Source organism: Octopus bimaculoides, chromosome 10, assembly GCF_001194135.2.
Source record: "Octopus bimaculoides isolate UCB-OBI-ISO-001 chromosome 10, ASM119413v2, whole genome shotgun sequence".
NCBI lineage: Eukaryota > Metazoa > Mollusca > Cephalopoda > Octopoda > Octopodidae > Octopus > Octopus bimaculoides.
In genome coordinates, this window is record NC_068990.1 from 69,484,369 (window position 1) to 69,497,859 (window position 13,491).

Consider the following 13,491-nt stretch of genomic DNA (forward strand, 5'->3'; position numbering starts at 1 on the left):
TGTTTTATCATCGTGCATGTACACAGACATAAAAAGAGCTAACGTATGTAAGTGTGTGTATGTATGTATCTAACTATTTCTGACTTTGAAGCAGCCAAAATTAACACTCCGAAGGAGAAAAGCACCCAGTTTAGAGTTGGGTTCACTCTACCCTCAAAGGATTACAGCAATGTCTGCAACCGAATGTGCAAATCCCAAATTGGTCTGAATTCTCTTCTATAATTACTGAATGAAAGAGAACGTTAAAGTAAATGTTGGTAAATAAAATAATGATAATGATGATGGTGGTGGTGGTGGTGGTGATGATGGACACCTTAACACAACTATTTTACAATGATGTAATCTATATCTTTATTATTCTGCATTTCAAAGTACTAAAATTGTTGTTAAGAGGCTTTCAAAATTGTGTGTGTGTGTGTGTGTGTGTGCGTGCATGTGTGTGAGTGTGTTTGTGTGTGTATTTTCCTCTCAATTAAGGCACATGGTCTTGTGGTTAGGTTGTTGCAGCTTCAAATCCTAGTTTCAAATCATAGTAATGGTTTCAAATCCTAGACTGAGTGGTGCAATCATGTTTTTGAGCAAAACACTTCATTCCAACCCATTCAACTCTAAATAAGTACCTGCCACCCTTTCTCAAAATTTCAGGCCTTGTACCTATAGTTGGAAGGATAATTACCGAATTGTCACTACTGCCGTAGTTAGAGTGTGTGCCGCCTGGACCCCATAAAAAACACATATTTCCTACAGCAACAGCCTACAACAGGATGAAAAGTGCTGCCTGGGGCAGACCACCCCTACAGCCCCCACTAGCTACGCTAGAATTGTCACTGATATTTAACCCTTTTATTACCTAATTTCTGTTGAAAGACTGTTATATCCTTAAAATGTTGGATTGTTATAATGCCCACTTTGGTATACAGTATACTTAGTAAAACCAGTAAAGACATGACTGTCTCTGACCACCTACTTCATGTACTTCCCTTTAGGTTATTCCATTCGTCATGTGGTAAGGGTGTACCATTATTACTAATTCCCTACATCTTCCCTTTTAAGTTTTTCTTAGGAAGTGTAATTTTATTTAGTAAAAATTTCTTTATTCACCCCACCTCACTTTTTTGAGTTTTTTTCTGTACAATTTAATAATTTTTGCATTTGGCGTCTATTTTCAGGAACTCTGTTTTCTTTTCCTCTCACTTGTATGCCTAGGTTTAAACACCTACAGTGATGTTGGTACTTGGAATGTATCATACAACCATTCCGTCAATTCCTCCAACTTCTTTTGTTCACTTTCCACAAACCTCTTTTTCAGTTGGTTCCTGTGTCTCTTTTGTACGCCTTTTCTACTTTTTACCCAATACATCATTTTACCTATGCATTTGGTAATTACGCCATCTTCCCAACTCTGCTTTCCATTCTTGTATGCCCTCTTCACAGAATCTTGCTATGTCTTTCCTGGCACTTTTTCTTTTCTTACCAGGTAGCAATATATCAAAGGCTGATTTTATTTTCCTTGCAAACATCAGCTCCACTGACGAGCTACCTGTTGGTGTATTCAGACTTGGTGTCACACAGTACTCTTAAAAATTGTTGTAGATCTACCTCATCCATGACTTCCTTATTCAATTTTCTAAGGGCTCCTTTGAAGGTATTGATAAAGTGTTCTGCCTTTAGATCTGGGGTGGTATGGTGCAGTAGTTATATATTCTACTGTGAATATTTCACTAAATTTTTTAAAAATTTGTTAGACAAAAATTTTATTCTAATGTCAGACACTATCTTATCTGGGATGCCAAATCTTAGTCTTTTACTTGTTTCAGTCACTTGACTGTGGCCATGCTGGAGCACCACCTTTAGTCTAAGAAATCGACCCCAGGACTTATTCTTTGTAAGCCTAGTACTTATTCTATCGGTCTCTTTTGCCGAACTGCTAAGTTACAGGGACGTAAACACACCAGCATCGATTGTCAAGCAATGTTGGGGACAAACACAGACACACAAACATATATACACACACAAACACACACACACACACATATATATATATATATATATATATGTACATATATACGATGGGCTTCTTTCAGTTTCTGTCTACCAAATCCACTCACAAGGCTTTGGTCGGCCCGAGGCTATCGTAGAAGACACTTGCCCAAGGTGCCAGGCAGTGGGAATGAACCCAGAACCATGTGGTTGGTAAGCAAGCTACTTACCACACAGCCACTCCTGTGCCTAATTTTGCAAATAATTCATGTAAAAAATTTATCACAATTGAGGAGGTTGGTTTTTTTACACTTGCAAATTTCAAGTCATTTCGAAAAACTATCAAATACTACTAAGTAGTATGAACTGTTTGAAGGACCAGCAAAATCAATGTGTAGTCTCGACTATGGAACATCTACTTTTGAACAATGTTTACTTTTTATTATGGGTAATTTTTTATTTCAAACCTTTGACTGAACCAAAACACTTGTGGGCATATTCCCTACTTCGAATAGTTCCATTCACTCTGTGCCGAATAAATTAAGTGAACTTTTTAACACATATATCTTTGCCTTTTTCATTTGATTTCAAAATGTTACATTACATACAAATTCACCAGTAAAATATCTTTTTCCTGAGACACCATATGCTACCTTTTCCAACTTAATTAATTTCGGCTAACTGATATATTTCCAAGTTTTTTTTTATTTCTAATGATGATATCACTTTCAGTGTCTAATTTCATTTTAACACTTATATTTCTGATTTTCACCTTCTTGAATCTTCTCATCGTTATGTTACCAATTTCTTCTGAAGTACTCTGGTACTTCACATACTTCTCTTTTCTTACAGTGACTAAGTTATTCCATTTGTCACATGGGAGGAAGTGTACCATTATTATTAATTCCCTACAACAAATATACTGCCTTTATTTTATTTAATTTTTAAGATAACAAAGTATTTAGTTAAGTAACTTTGTTATTATTAAACTGGTGTTCGGAAAATAAATAACACAATGTTTTGATGGCAGGTTTATTTTAGATGAATTTAAATTCTGAATTTTATATCATAGAACCAAGGCTGGTCTCAGGTAGGTTGGTATTTCAGGGTTAACCAAAAGATTGCATTTTCCAAAGATGTCATTGTTTACATGTTCTATAAGCAATATAAAATAAAATGATAAAATAAATAAAAATAGTAAGTACCAACTCGTTTCAATTGTATTTTTCAGGCTGGATGCTGGATGCTGAAAGCAGACCATCTTTTAAAGAATTAGAGGCTGAATTTGGTAAAATGTCAAGAGATCCTGGACGTTATTTGGTCATTGAAGTAAGTCACTATATTTACCCTTTGTCAGACATGTTTTTACAGAAGATTGGAAATGAATGACAGTGATGCCCATTTGCAAGGTGCCACACAGTAGGACTGAACCCCAAATCATGTGGCTTGGAATGAATCTTGTTAACCACAAAGAAACACCTGCACTCATGTACATTTCAAATTTTAATTCCACATGAGTGTATCAAAGTTTCTGCTGCACTTTCTTACAAGGGATTCCATTATTTTCATTATTTTAAACTCTGTTCACTTTAGCTTCTACACTGCCCACAAATCTAGCAAGGTGACTGCTTCTGGCATTAAAATCCTGGATACTAGAATAAAGAAATATAGAACATATAAATAGAGCAACAGAGGCAGTATTAATACTTGAAAGGTAAAACATTCACCACTTAAAAGAGGATGTTGTATTAGAACACACACATACTGCAATATTTACCAAGAGAGAAACCTCTCATTTGGTGCATAAAAGCATACACCTATCACCAGTGACAAACAATCAGCACTACTTCCACTGCCAGGACCACCAGATCACATGATTTCATCCTCTACTGGCTTTGTCAATAGTAGACTCCTGATTGCATTCAAAAATAGAGCAACAGCGGCATTATTAATACTGATAGGTAAAATACTCACCACTTAAAAGTGAATGTTGTGTTAGAACACACAAATACTGCAATATTTACCAAGAGAGAAAACCTCTCATATGGTCATTTGATGCATAAATGCATACCATAACTATCACCACTACTTCCACTACCTGATCATGTGATTTTGGAACAAATATAATTTTCTAAGATTAGCCTTTGGCTAACATAGTGAGCAGCAGCATTGCTGATGGAATTGCTATTCCAGGATGCCACTACAGTGCCGTCCTGCATAACTTTCAAAGAGATTAAAACAAAACGGATTACTTGTATATGACTTGACTTGCTGTTCTGAGTAATATGTTTAGTAGAATAGCTACCACTCTGTGATCTGTTGAATCCTTTCTCACAACTGATGTTACCCCTCCCACCAAGGCACAGTGTAGTGCAGGCTTTGTCTTACCTTCTATATCAATTGTTTCTCCAACACTTGATTGACATTCTGCCAAAGTTGCTCTGTTTTTCAGCACGTGGACATAGGTGACCTTGGTTTCATAGAGCAATGCACTTACACTCTCCCTGCCATTAATGACACCAACTTTACTCCTGAACAAAGACAATGACACCCTTATTTTTTATGGGTTTTTTTTAGGGAGATAAACTGATGCGACTTCCAAGTTTAACATATGACAAAAGGGATTTACTCCAGAGCTTAAGTTTAGCAACTGAAGGTCCCGAAGAACTTGTAGAAGCAGAAGATTATTTGATGCCACAGTCATCTCAAGCGGCAGCAGATAGCAATGGAGACAACAACAACGATGGCTCAAAGGTAGGAATCTTATTTTCTAAAGACTTACTTTTTCAGGAAAACTTGGCATTTCTTTTAATTTTTCATAGACATTTTTATTTCTGATCTTTAAATTGGTTTAATATTTATTTGATGTCTCAGTAATCCTCTGACTCATTTGCTCCTCTCAAACCATCTAAGCCATGCCAGCAAGAATGTGGACATAAAATAATGATGATGATGATGGTGATTGTTGTTATTTAATGGTGCTGTTTTTAAAATGTGTGAAGGCACGTGGCTTACTGGTTAGGGTGTTCGGCTTATGATCATAAGGCTGTGAGTTCAGTTCCTGATGTTGTGTAGTGTCCTTGAGCAAGACACTTTAATTTGCATTTTTCTAGTCCACTCAGCTGGCAGAAACGAGTAGTACCTGTAATTCGAAAGGCCAGCCTTGTCACATTCTTTGTCCTGTTGAACCTCCCTGAGAACTATGTTAAGGGTATGCATGTCTGTGGAGTGCTCAGCCACTTGCACATTAATTTTACAAGCAGGCTGTTCCATTGATTGGATCATCTGGAACCCTAGTCATAAACGACGGAATGCCACATATGTTAAAATACATTTTGTATGAAGTACCATTTTATTCAAAGTGGTGGTGGCAGCGGAGGAGGTGGTGCCACCACTCCATCACTCCTGCTGACTCTAACTACTAACAGGGTTTCTCTTACACATGCTAATACTGACAGTGTATCTCCCACAGACAAATAATACTTACCCTGTCTCTCTTGTAGATACTAACACTTGAGGATCCGCTAGTGTTGACAGTATCATTGACAGTCTCATAGTCTCCATTGTCTGTTCTTGTAAACTCCAACATAAATAATGTCCCTCTGGCAGACACATGAATGATGTTCCTCTTGTACACATCATATTTATGGAAGTCCTCTCATAGCAGACAGGATATTGATAGTGTCTTTATAAATGCTGACAATGACATCTGATAAACCCTGAAATGTGCAATAATCTCAAAATCCATTGAATATTACATATTTATTCATTCTTTTTTATTATTATTATTATTATTATTATTATTATTATTATTATTATTATTATTATTATCGTTCAGTAGTTTTATTTTTATAACGTGCTTTCACTTCACTACCAAGCGTAGCTCTGTGTGCCTTGGGTATGTGCTGTGGTTTGCTGTGATGCTCTTATGGTTACTGTATTATTATTATTATTATTATTATTATTATTATCGTTATTATTATTTATAATAATTTCTTCTGCTTTCAGTTTAGTTTCCATTTCTTGTTAAGTGTCTTCCCACTGTATACATTGGTAGGCAATTAAAATAAACACACCTTGTTCATTTACAAATTCAAGTTAAAAGGGTAAAGGGTAGAGATCCCCTTCAGTCATGAATGACCATGGGATTGCACCTAGAAGGTTACCCTCTGAGGCAAAAGTCAGGGCAGGGTTGTTTGTGGAAGGCCAGCAGTCACCCATGCATACCAGACTCCCCTCCCCACTGATGTTACCTGAGAGAAAAACAAAGGCTGATACAGCTTGGCACCAGTGACGTTGCAACTCATTTCTACAGCTGAGTGAACTGGAGCAACGTGAAATAAAGTGTCTTGCACAAGAACACAACACACAGCTCTGTCTGAGAATTGAACTCACTACTTCATGATTGTGAGCCTGATGCTCTAACCACTGAGCCATGTGCTTTCACAAAGTCAAGACATGTGAAAGAAAAAATGGAAAAAAAAAGAAAAAAGAGAAAAAAAACTTTTTTAATATTATTATTATTATTATTATTATTATTATTATTATTATTATTATTATTGTTGTTATTATTATTATTATTATTATTATTATTATTATTATTATCATTATTAAGGTGGCGAGCTGACAAAATTACCAACATGCCAAGCACAGAATGCTTAGCAGTGTTTTGTCTGTCTTAATGTTTGAGTTTAAATGCTGCTGATGTCAACTTTGCCTTTCATTCTTTCAGGGCTGATGAATTAAGTACCAGTGAAACACTGGGGTCGATGTAATCGACTGGTCCCCTCCCATCAAAATTCCAGGCCTTGTGCCTTTAGTAGAAAGGATTATTATTACTTCTACCTTAGCAAAGGCGGAGGTAATGTTTTCAGTCATGTTTGTTTGTTTGTTTGTTTGTCCGTGGACAAGACATTTCAAGAAGTGCTGGATGGATTTGGATGAAACTTTCAGAAATGTTTGGCCTCGTGGCTGGCACGAATTGATTAGATTTTGAGATTGATCCAGTACTGGACAGTGATTCTGGATTATTTTTCCGGATTTTTTACTTAATTTTTGGGAGCAGTCGGGTTCATTTTTAGTATTCTGTTTGTGAGAGCAGTCAAGTTTATTTCAGATATTCTCATTTTAAAATCATTTCTGGCTAATCGTTGAGAAGATGTTGGTGTTGCCTTCGCAGAGGTTTGTGCTCTCTGAGTGTTCTTGTTATTATTATTATTATTATCATTATTATCATCATCGTCATTATTATTTTCTATGACATTCATCTCATTCCCTTTTGCAGATAGCTTCAGGAAATTCTCCAGAAGATGTCTTTCACACAGATGTCGGCATTGAAAAACAAAATGAACTTGATAACAGACGTCGAGAAAAACGTTATGGCCATCTTGAATCAGCAGCAGCAGCTCGACATCAACGACAGATGAATCCCCATCACAGGGGCCGTGAAGACAGCATTAATTCTCGTTATAGCACTGATCCTATTAAATATTCAAGAGACAGAGGTATTTATAAAGAAAATATATTCATGTAAATAAGCACATTGCATAAGGTTTTGGCATGTTGCCAGGAGAATTCTTTGATACAGTTTTTGGATTACTGAAAGTTATCTTGTTTTGAATTCTTCTGTTTTGTTATTTTTTTTTTTAAATTGACATAATTGTGAGTTCTTCAAACATGGAATTCCACTTATTTCTTGAATATGTAAATGACACCAGTTTTCTCCAATGCGTTGCAGACAGTTACTTTTACAAACAAATATGTGTGCATATGTGCTTACTTATTTGTTGGTTTGTTTGTTTGTTTGTGTGTATCATCATCATCATCATCATCATCAACGTTTAATGTCCATTTACCATGCTGGCATGGATTGGATGGAATAACAGGAAATGGCAAGGCCAAGGGTTGCACCAGGTTCCATGTTTTAGCTTGATTTCTACAGTTGGGTGCCCTTCTTAATGCCAACCACTTCAAAGAGTGTACTGGGTTTTTTTTACGTGGCATCAGCACTCATAATTTGACAAGTTTGACTCAGTGTATTAGTTGAAGCTTCTTAGACATAAATCATCTAATTTATCAAATGTCTTGGCATCAGTCTATTCAATCAAGGATGTATTTTAGTCTTGTCAGTAACAATGTGACCTTACTAGTGTTAGTCCCGCTCTGTAAAGTGATTGGCATTATGAAGGGCATTCAGCCATAGAAACCATGCCTCCTAAAACTGAGACATCATAACAACACATGGTCCTCTAACCCAATAAATTCTCTCAAATTCTGGCCAGCATGGAAAGTGGGAGTGGCTGTGAAATGATAATTATATATATACAAGGGGGTGCCCAAAAGTAACCAGAAACGTTCTGTGGGATTGTAGTTCAGGTTTCTGCCACTTGATGCGACCCTCAGGTATCAGTCTGCTGACCGACATCTTCATGTGAGGCCGTTTTTGTTTTGCAGTACTTCTCCCATGTTCATCAATTTTTGCGATAGCTGAAACAAAGGAACAACATACTTTTGTGAAATTCTGTTTTCTGCTGGGGAAAACGTCAACCAAAACAGTTCTCATGCTTTAAACAGCTTACAGGGACACTGCCATGAGTGGTTTTCACATGTTAGTAATGGTCACTTGTTGCTTGAAGACCAACCTCATTCAGGGCAACTGTCGACCTCCCATACAAATGAAAACATCACAAAAGTTCGTAAACTTGGAGGACCATTGTCAAACAATTGACAAACTTGTTGATATGATTGGTGTATTCTGGAGTTTCTCCCAATGAATTTTGAGTGACGAATTGTGAATGAAAAGAATTGCAGCAAATTTCTGCCTCACTTGTTCATGAAAGATCGATCAAAAGCAGTCTTGACTGAATACATGTCATGAACTGAAAGAACAGTTGGAAGTTGATCCAGACCTTTTTTCAAAGGTCATCACTGGTGACAAAAGCTGGTGCTATAGCTATGACCCAGAAACAAAGCAGCAATTAAGTCAATGGAACCATTCAATGTCACTATGCCCCCCCCCCACCACCACCACCACCACCACCAAAAGTGCATTAAGTGAAGTCCAAAGTCATCACAATGCTGATTTGTTTTATTGATGCAAAAGGAATTGTCCACACAGCAATTGTTCCTGCTGGTCAAACTGTTAACCAGACATTTTACTTGGCAGTTCTGAAGTGTCTGCAAGACAGGGTGAGACAAAAATGCCTCGACCAGTGACCAAGTGGAGCGTGATGGTTTCATCACAACAATGCACCTTCACACACCGCCTTGAGTGTGAGACAGTTTTTAACCAAAAATGGCATGACCCCATATACCCACCATCCCTATTCACCCAGTCTTGCATCTTGCAACTTTCCTAACGCCAACCACTCCAAGAGTGCAGTGGGCGCTTTTACTTGCCACCGGCACGAAGGCCAGTCAGGCAGTACTTGAATGGTACTTATTTTTTCAACCCCAAATGGAGGAAAGACAAAGTTGATCTTGGCAGATTTTGAACTCAGAACATGAAGATGGATAAAACGTCACAAAGTATTTTGCCCAGCATGCTAATGATTCTGCCAGTTCACCACCTTCACTATAGAGAAATATTATCTTTGAAGAGTATGAGGCTTTGATGACCGGAAGCATATCTGGTCATAGAAGGATCTACCTCATTAAACTGTCTGACCCATGCAAACATGGAAAAGTGGATGTTAAAACAACAATGATGGATATATCTTTTAAATTCCAGCCATCTTCATATCTATGACACATTTATTTTTATCATTATCCAAAAACCTATAACTTCCTTTCATTAAATCCAGTAAATTCATTTATTAAAACATTTGACACAAATTCTCTTTATGAAACTATAAACTCTCTTCTCTTATTTATTGCAGATAACATTGAATTTGACCCAAACCACATGATGGGATATCAGCCCAAACAGGTTCCTACTGCACCATTCCTTTCTTCCCATCAGTTACCTGTTGATGAAGACGATTACCTTCAACCAAAGTCATCAAATCCAGCAGCCTACATTGATTTTAATGGTAACATTTGTGGTTGTTATTTGTGTGTGTGTTGTTTCAAGTGTAAGGTGTGCGATTATTGTTCGGATTATTGTTCTATAGGTGAGAGCAGTTGAGTTAAGTGACAGTGGAATGTGGAAACAAGGAGAGAGAGTGTGTGCTTGTGTGAGAGAGATGGGGGAGGGGGAGATATGTACAGTGATGGAAGATAGAACAGGACAGAATAATAAAGGAAGTGGAGTGATGGTGTGAGATTGACAGCAATGTGAGGTTGAGATATATGCAGTTGTAATACAATGTTGATTATATTATATATATATATATAGATAGATAGATAGATAGATAGATAGATATGGGTGAGAGAGTTGGTGTGAATTAATATTTTTGAGTTCTTTAAGGATGTCCTCATTTGTAATTTTAGCTGATGTATTTGTCTTCTGTGGCATTTTCGATCTCACATGTTTTAATATATGTGGGTGAGAGAGTTGGTATGTGAAAGCATGTGGTTGGATGTATAAAACACAAAATGGAATGAAAAAACTACAGAAGATTTGTATTATATGGTTAAAAACATATTAAAATCATCATGTTAGGAAAATGATATAAAATTTTGTGTATAGTGGCATTGTTTTCGGAGAAAGTTGGGTCATGGGGCAGTAGTGCCTGGTATGTGGTGTGCTTCTTATCCTAGTGTTGTTCTGTGTTGTTATGTAGTAACCCTTTAGCATTCAGATTACTCAGTTAAATGCAATGCCTATTTATTCACATTGTTTTGAATTAACCATGCAATATCTTGTAGCTTCCAGATTTTGATGATGTCATTGTTTATTTTTAGAATGACATTGTAGGGTAGGTGTGAGAGGCGAGATCTGGTTTGCTTGAACATGAAACTGGTAGAATATTTTGGTCAGATTTTGGTTGGTCTAAATGCTAAATTAGGTTAATTCACAACTCTAAGTACTGCCACAATTAAATATTAATTAACTCTAAAAGTAAAACTTCATTATTTGTTATTGTTATTGTTTTACAGATACTTACAAGAATAATTATGAACCAACAAATGATGAATTAATGAAAGACATTCTTGGAGCTACCACAATGGCTTCTGTAGAAAATCCTGAATATTTTGAACAGAACAATACAACTGATCATCTTCCTGGGGCAAGTGACAGTTTCCAAAAAGGGAATGATAATGACATTCCTTACTACAATGATATTTCCAAATTGGAGAAAGGACCTCAGGTTCTAAAGTCATTAGTACCAGATGATAACACCTCAGAAACCAAAGTTTGATCTTTGATTCCAAAATAGAAATTACAACAACTATCACAACCAAAAAGACAATTCTCTTTTAGCTGAAGCCATCTTATTTTAAATGCCAGCTGTCTGAATCTTAGTTCCATTGAAACTAAGATCAAATTTGAAACCAGATGACATCCTTAATCATTGCCTGATTAGCAATATGAAATGCATAATTAAAATTACATATACTTCATTGGTCTTTGATGTAAAAAAAAAGAAAATTATAAAGTGTGTGTGTGTATTTGTGTGTGTGTGTATTTGTGTGTGTGTGTATTTGTGTGTGTGTGTGTGTGAATGAGTGTATCTATGTATCCGTGTGTTTGCATATAAATTAAAGATATTTGTCATTCCTGGTCCGACAGCTGAACTCTATATCTCTCCAGTCATTTTCCTTAAAATGGAAATGATAGTAAAAGAAAAGAAACACAAGTTACCAATAGTTCATCATATGCTTCAAGTAATTGTTTTTAGTTGTGAAATGGTTTTAATTTTTAATGCCTGTGGAAACTATGAATTAGTTTCAATTAAATGCAACCCATTTGAGATAATCTCTGAAACTAGGGATTGTCTTGGAGATAGATCTTACTTTAACAGGGATCATTAAAATGACAGCCCCTATATGTATATATATGTTAGAGGGAGCAAGAAACTATAAATCAGTTTCTCTGTTTGGGCCATTATGAAAACTGTTTTTGTATGATAAGAGTGTCCTTAGACCAAGTCTATCTTTCTGGGACAAACTATCAAAATTAACACACCCACCCCAATAGACAGCAAGAATGTTACATTGTTGACATGATGGAGATATGAAAAGATTCTCCAAAGAGCATTTTCTCTGCCTTGATTTAAAATTATTGCAGTCTAGTTTCACTATAAATGCTGCGTTGTCTACCAAGGCTTGACAGGGCCATTTAAGAGCATTTATCTATAAATGTTCATATTATATACACAGAGTCTATCTTTTTTTTGTTATTTTTTGTTTGTTTGTTTGTTTGTTTTTTTTTATATGCCTTCGTGAATGAATAGTTGGATGTTTGAGCTCAAAGTTCAAGCAGATGGTCGTTTGAGCTGAAAGTTCAAGCAGATGGTCGTTTGAGCTGAAAGAGTTAACTCAGTGGGCCAACCACTAGTTTAGTGAACCTACAAACTGTTTTTCACTATGGAACATATCTTACCCACCAATTTTCATAAATCAGAATTAACTACCTTGAGTCAGAAATTTAGGTTACCTTCCTTTGTATCCATAAAGTGAGGAAGGCCATTTTACACCTTCCATGTCCATAATTTGAAGTCAGTTATCCTCTCACTGCTATGTCTTTGAATTTGTGTCATCAATTTAGCATAGTTTCTAAACAACACCATCGCTTCATCAAACCTCACTCTATGGAATTTTCCCCCTTAATAACTAAATAACTCCACTTTTATAACATCAAATTATTGTCCTCATTTATAGAACATTTTACTAAATTTCATCAAGGAAATTTTGTCCAAATAATAATAATAATAATAATAAATAAAATATAATATCAAATTCTTTTTCTGTTTTACATCTAGTTTAACTGTTTCCCAGAGAAATAATTTTTGTAGAAATTATTTCATTATGATTTTAAAAAAAAAAATTTTTTTTTTACTTAAAATGAAAGCTTTCTCTTTATTATTGTCGAAAACTTTTTTTTATTTAATATGATTGTTTTTTTATACATATGTGATACACAATAGAATCTGTTTAGGCAATCATGTGATGCCTTTTCTTAAATACACATATGGTCATAAGAAAGCAGTGGAAAGAAAAACTAGAAAGAGGAGAAACATCACACTTATTAGCAAACATAATTTCAGTATAGGGGAACATTACAGACTGGATGCATATGTTATGATTCTTTACAAATTTTTCCCCCCACAACTGAGTTGTTTCATTGCTCAAATTTTGCATAGGCAAACGTGAATGATAAGAAGTTTGCTTACCAACCATATGGGTCCGAGATCAGTCCCACTGCATGGTACCTTCAGCAAGTGTCTTCTACTATAAACCCTTGCTGACCAAAGCCTTGTGAGTAGATTTGGTAGATGGTAGATGGAAAATGAAAAAGAAGTCTGTTTTGTGGGCATGTGTTTGTGTGTGTGTGTATATATATATATATGATTTGTATATATATAATATGCATATATATATATATATATATATATATATATATATATA

At 35.7% G+C, this 13,491-nt stretch overlaps 1 protein-coding gene across 2 annotated transcripts in view; it reads left to right on the forward strand.

Annotated features, from left to right (window-relative positions):
• LOC106867517 (epidermal growth factor receptor) overlaps positions 1–12,822 on the forward strand; it is a 176,887-nt gene extending 164,065 nt beyond the window's left edge. For both annotated transcript variants that reach the window (XM_014912405.2, XM_014912406.2), the window contains 5 exons: positions 3,212–3,309; positions 4,558–4,734; positions 7,265–7,484; positions 9,858–10,010; positions 11,020–12,822. In XM_014912405.2, coding sequence (XP_014767891.1) covers positions 3,212–3,309; positions 4,558–4,734; positions 7,265–7,484; positions 9,858–10,010; positions 11,020–11,282 — 911 coding nt within the window. In that variant the 3' untranslated portion in view covers positions 11,283–12,822. The remainder of the gene's footprint in view (positions 1–3,211; positions 3,310–4,557; positions 4,735–7,264; positions 7,485–9,857; positions 10,011–11,019) is intronic.
• The last annotated feature ends 669 nt before the right edge of the window (positions 12,823–13,491 follow it).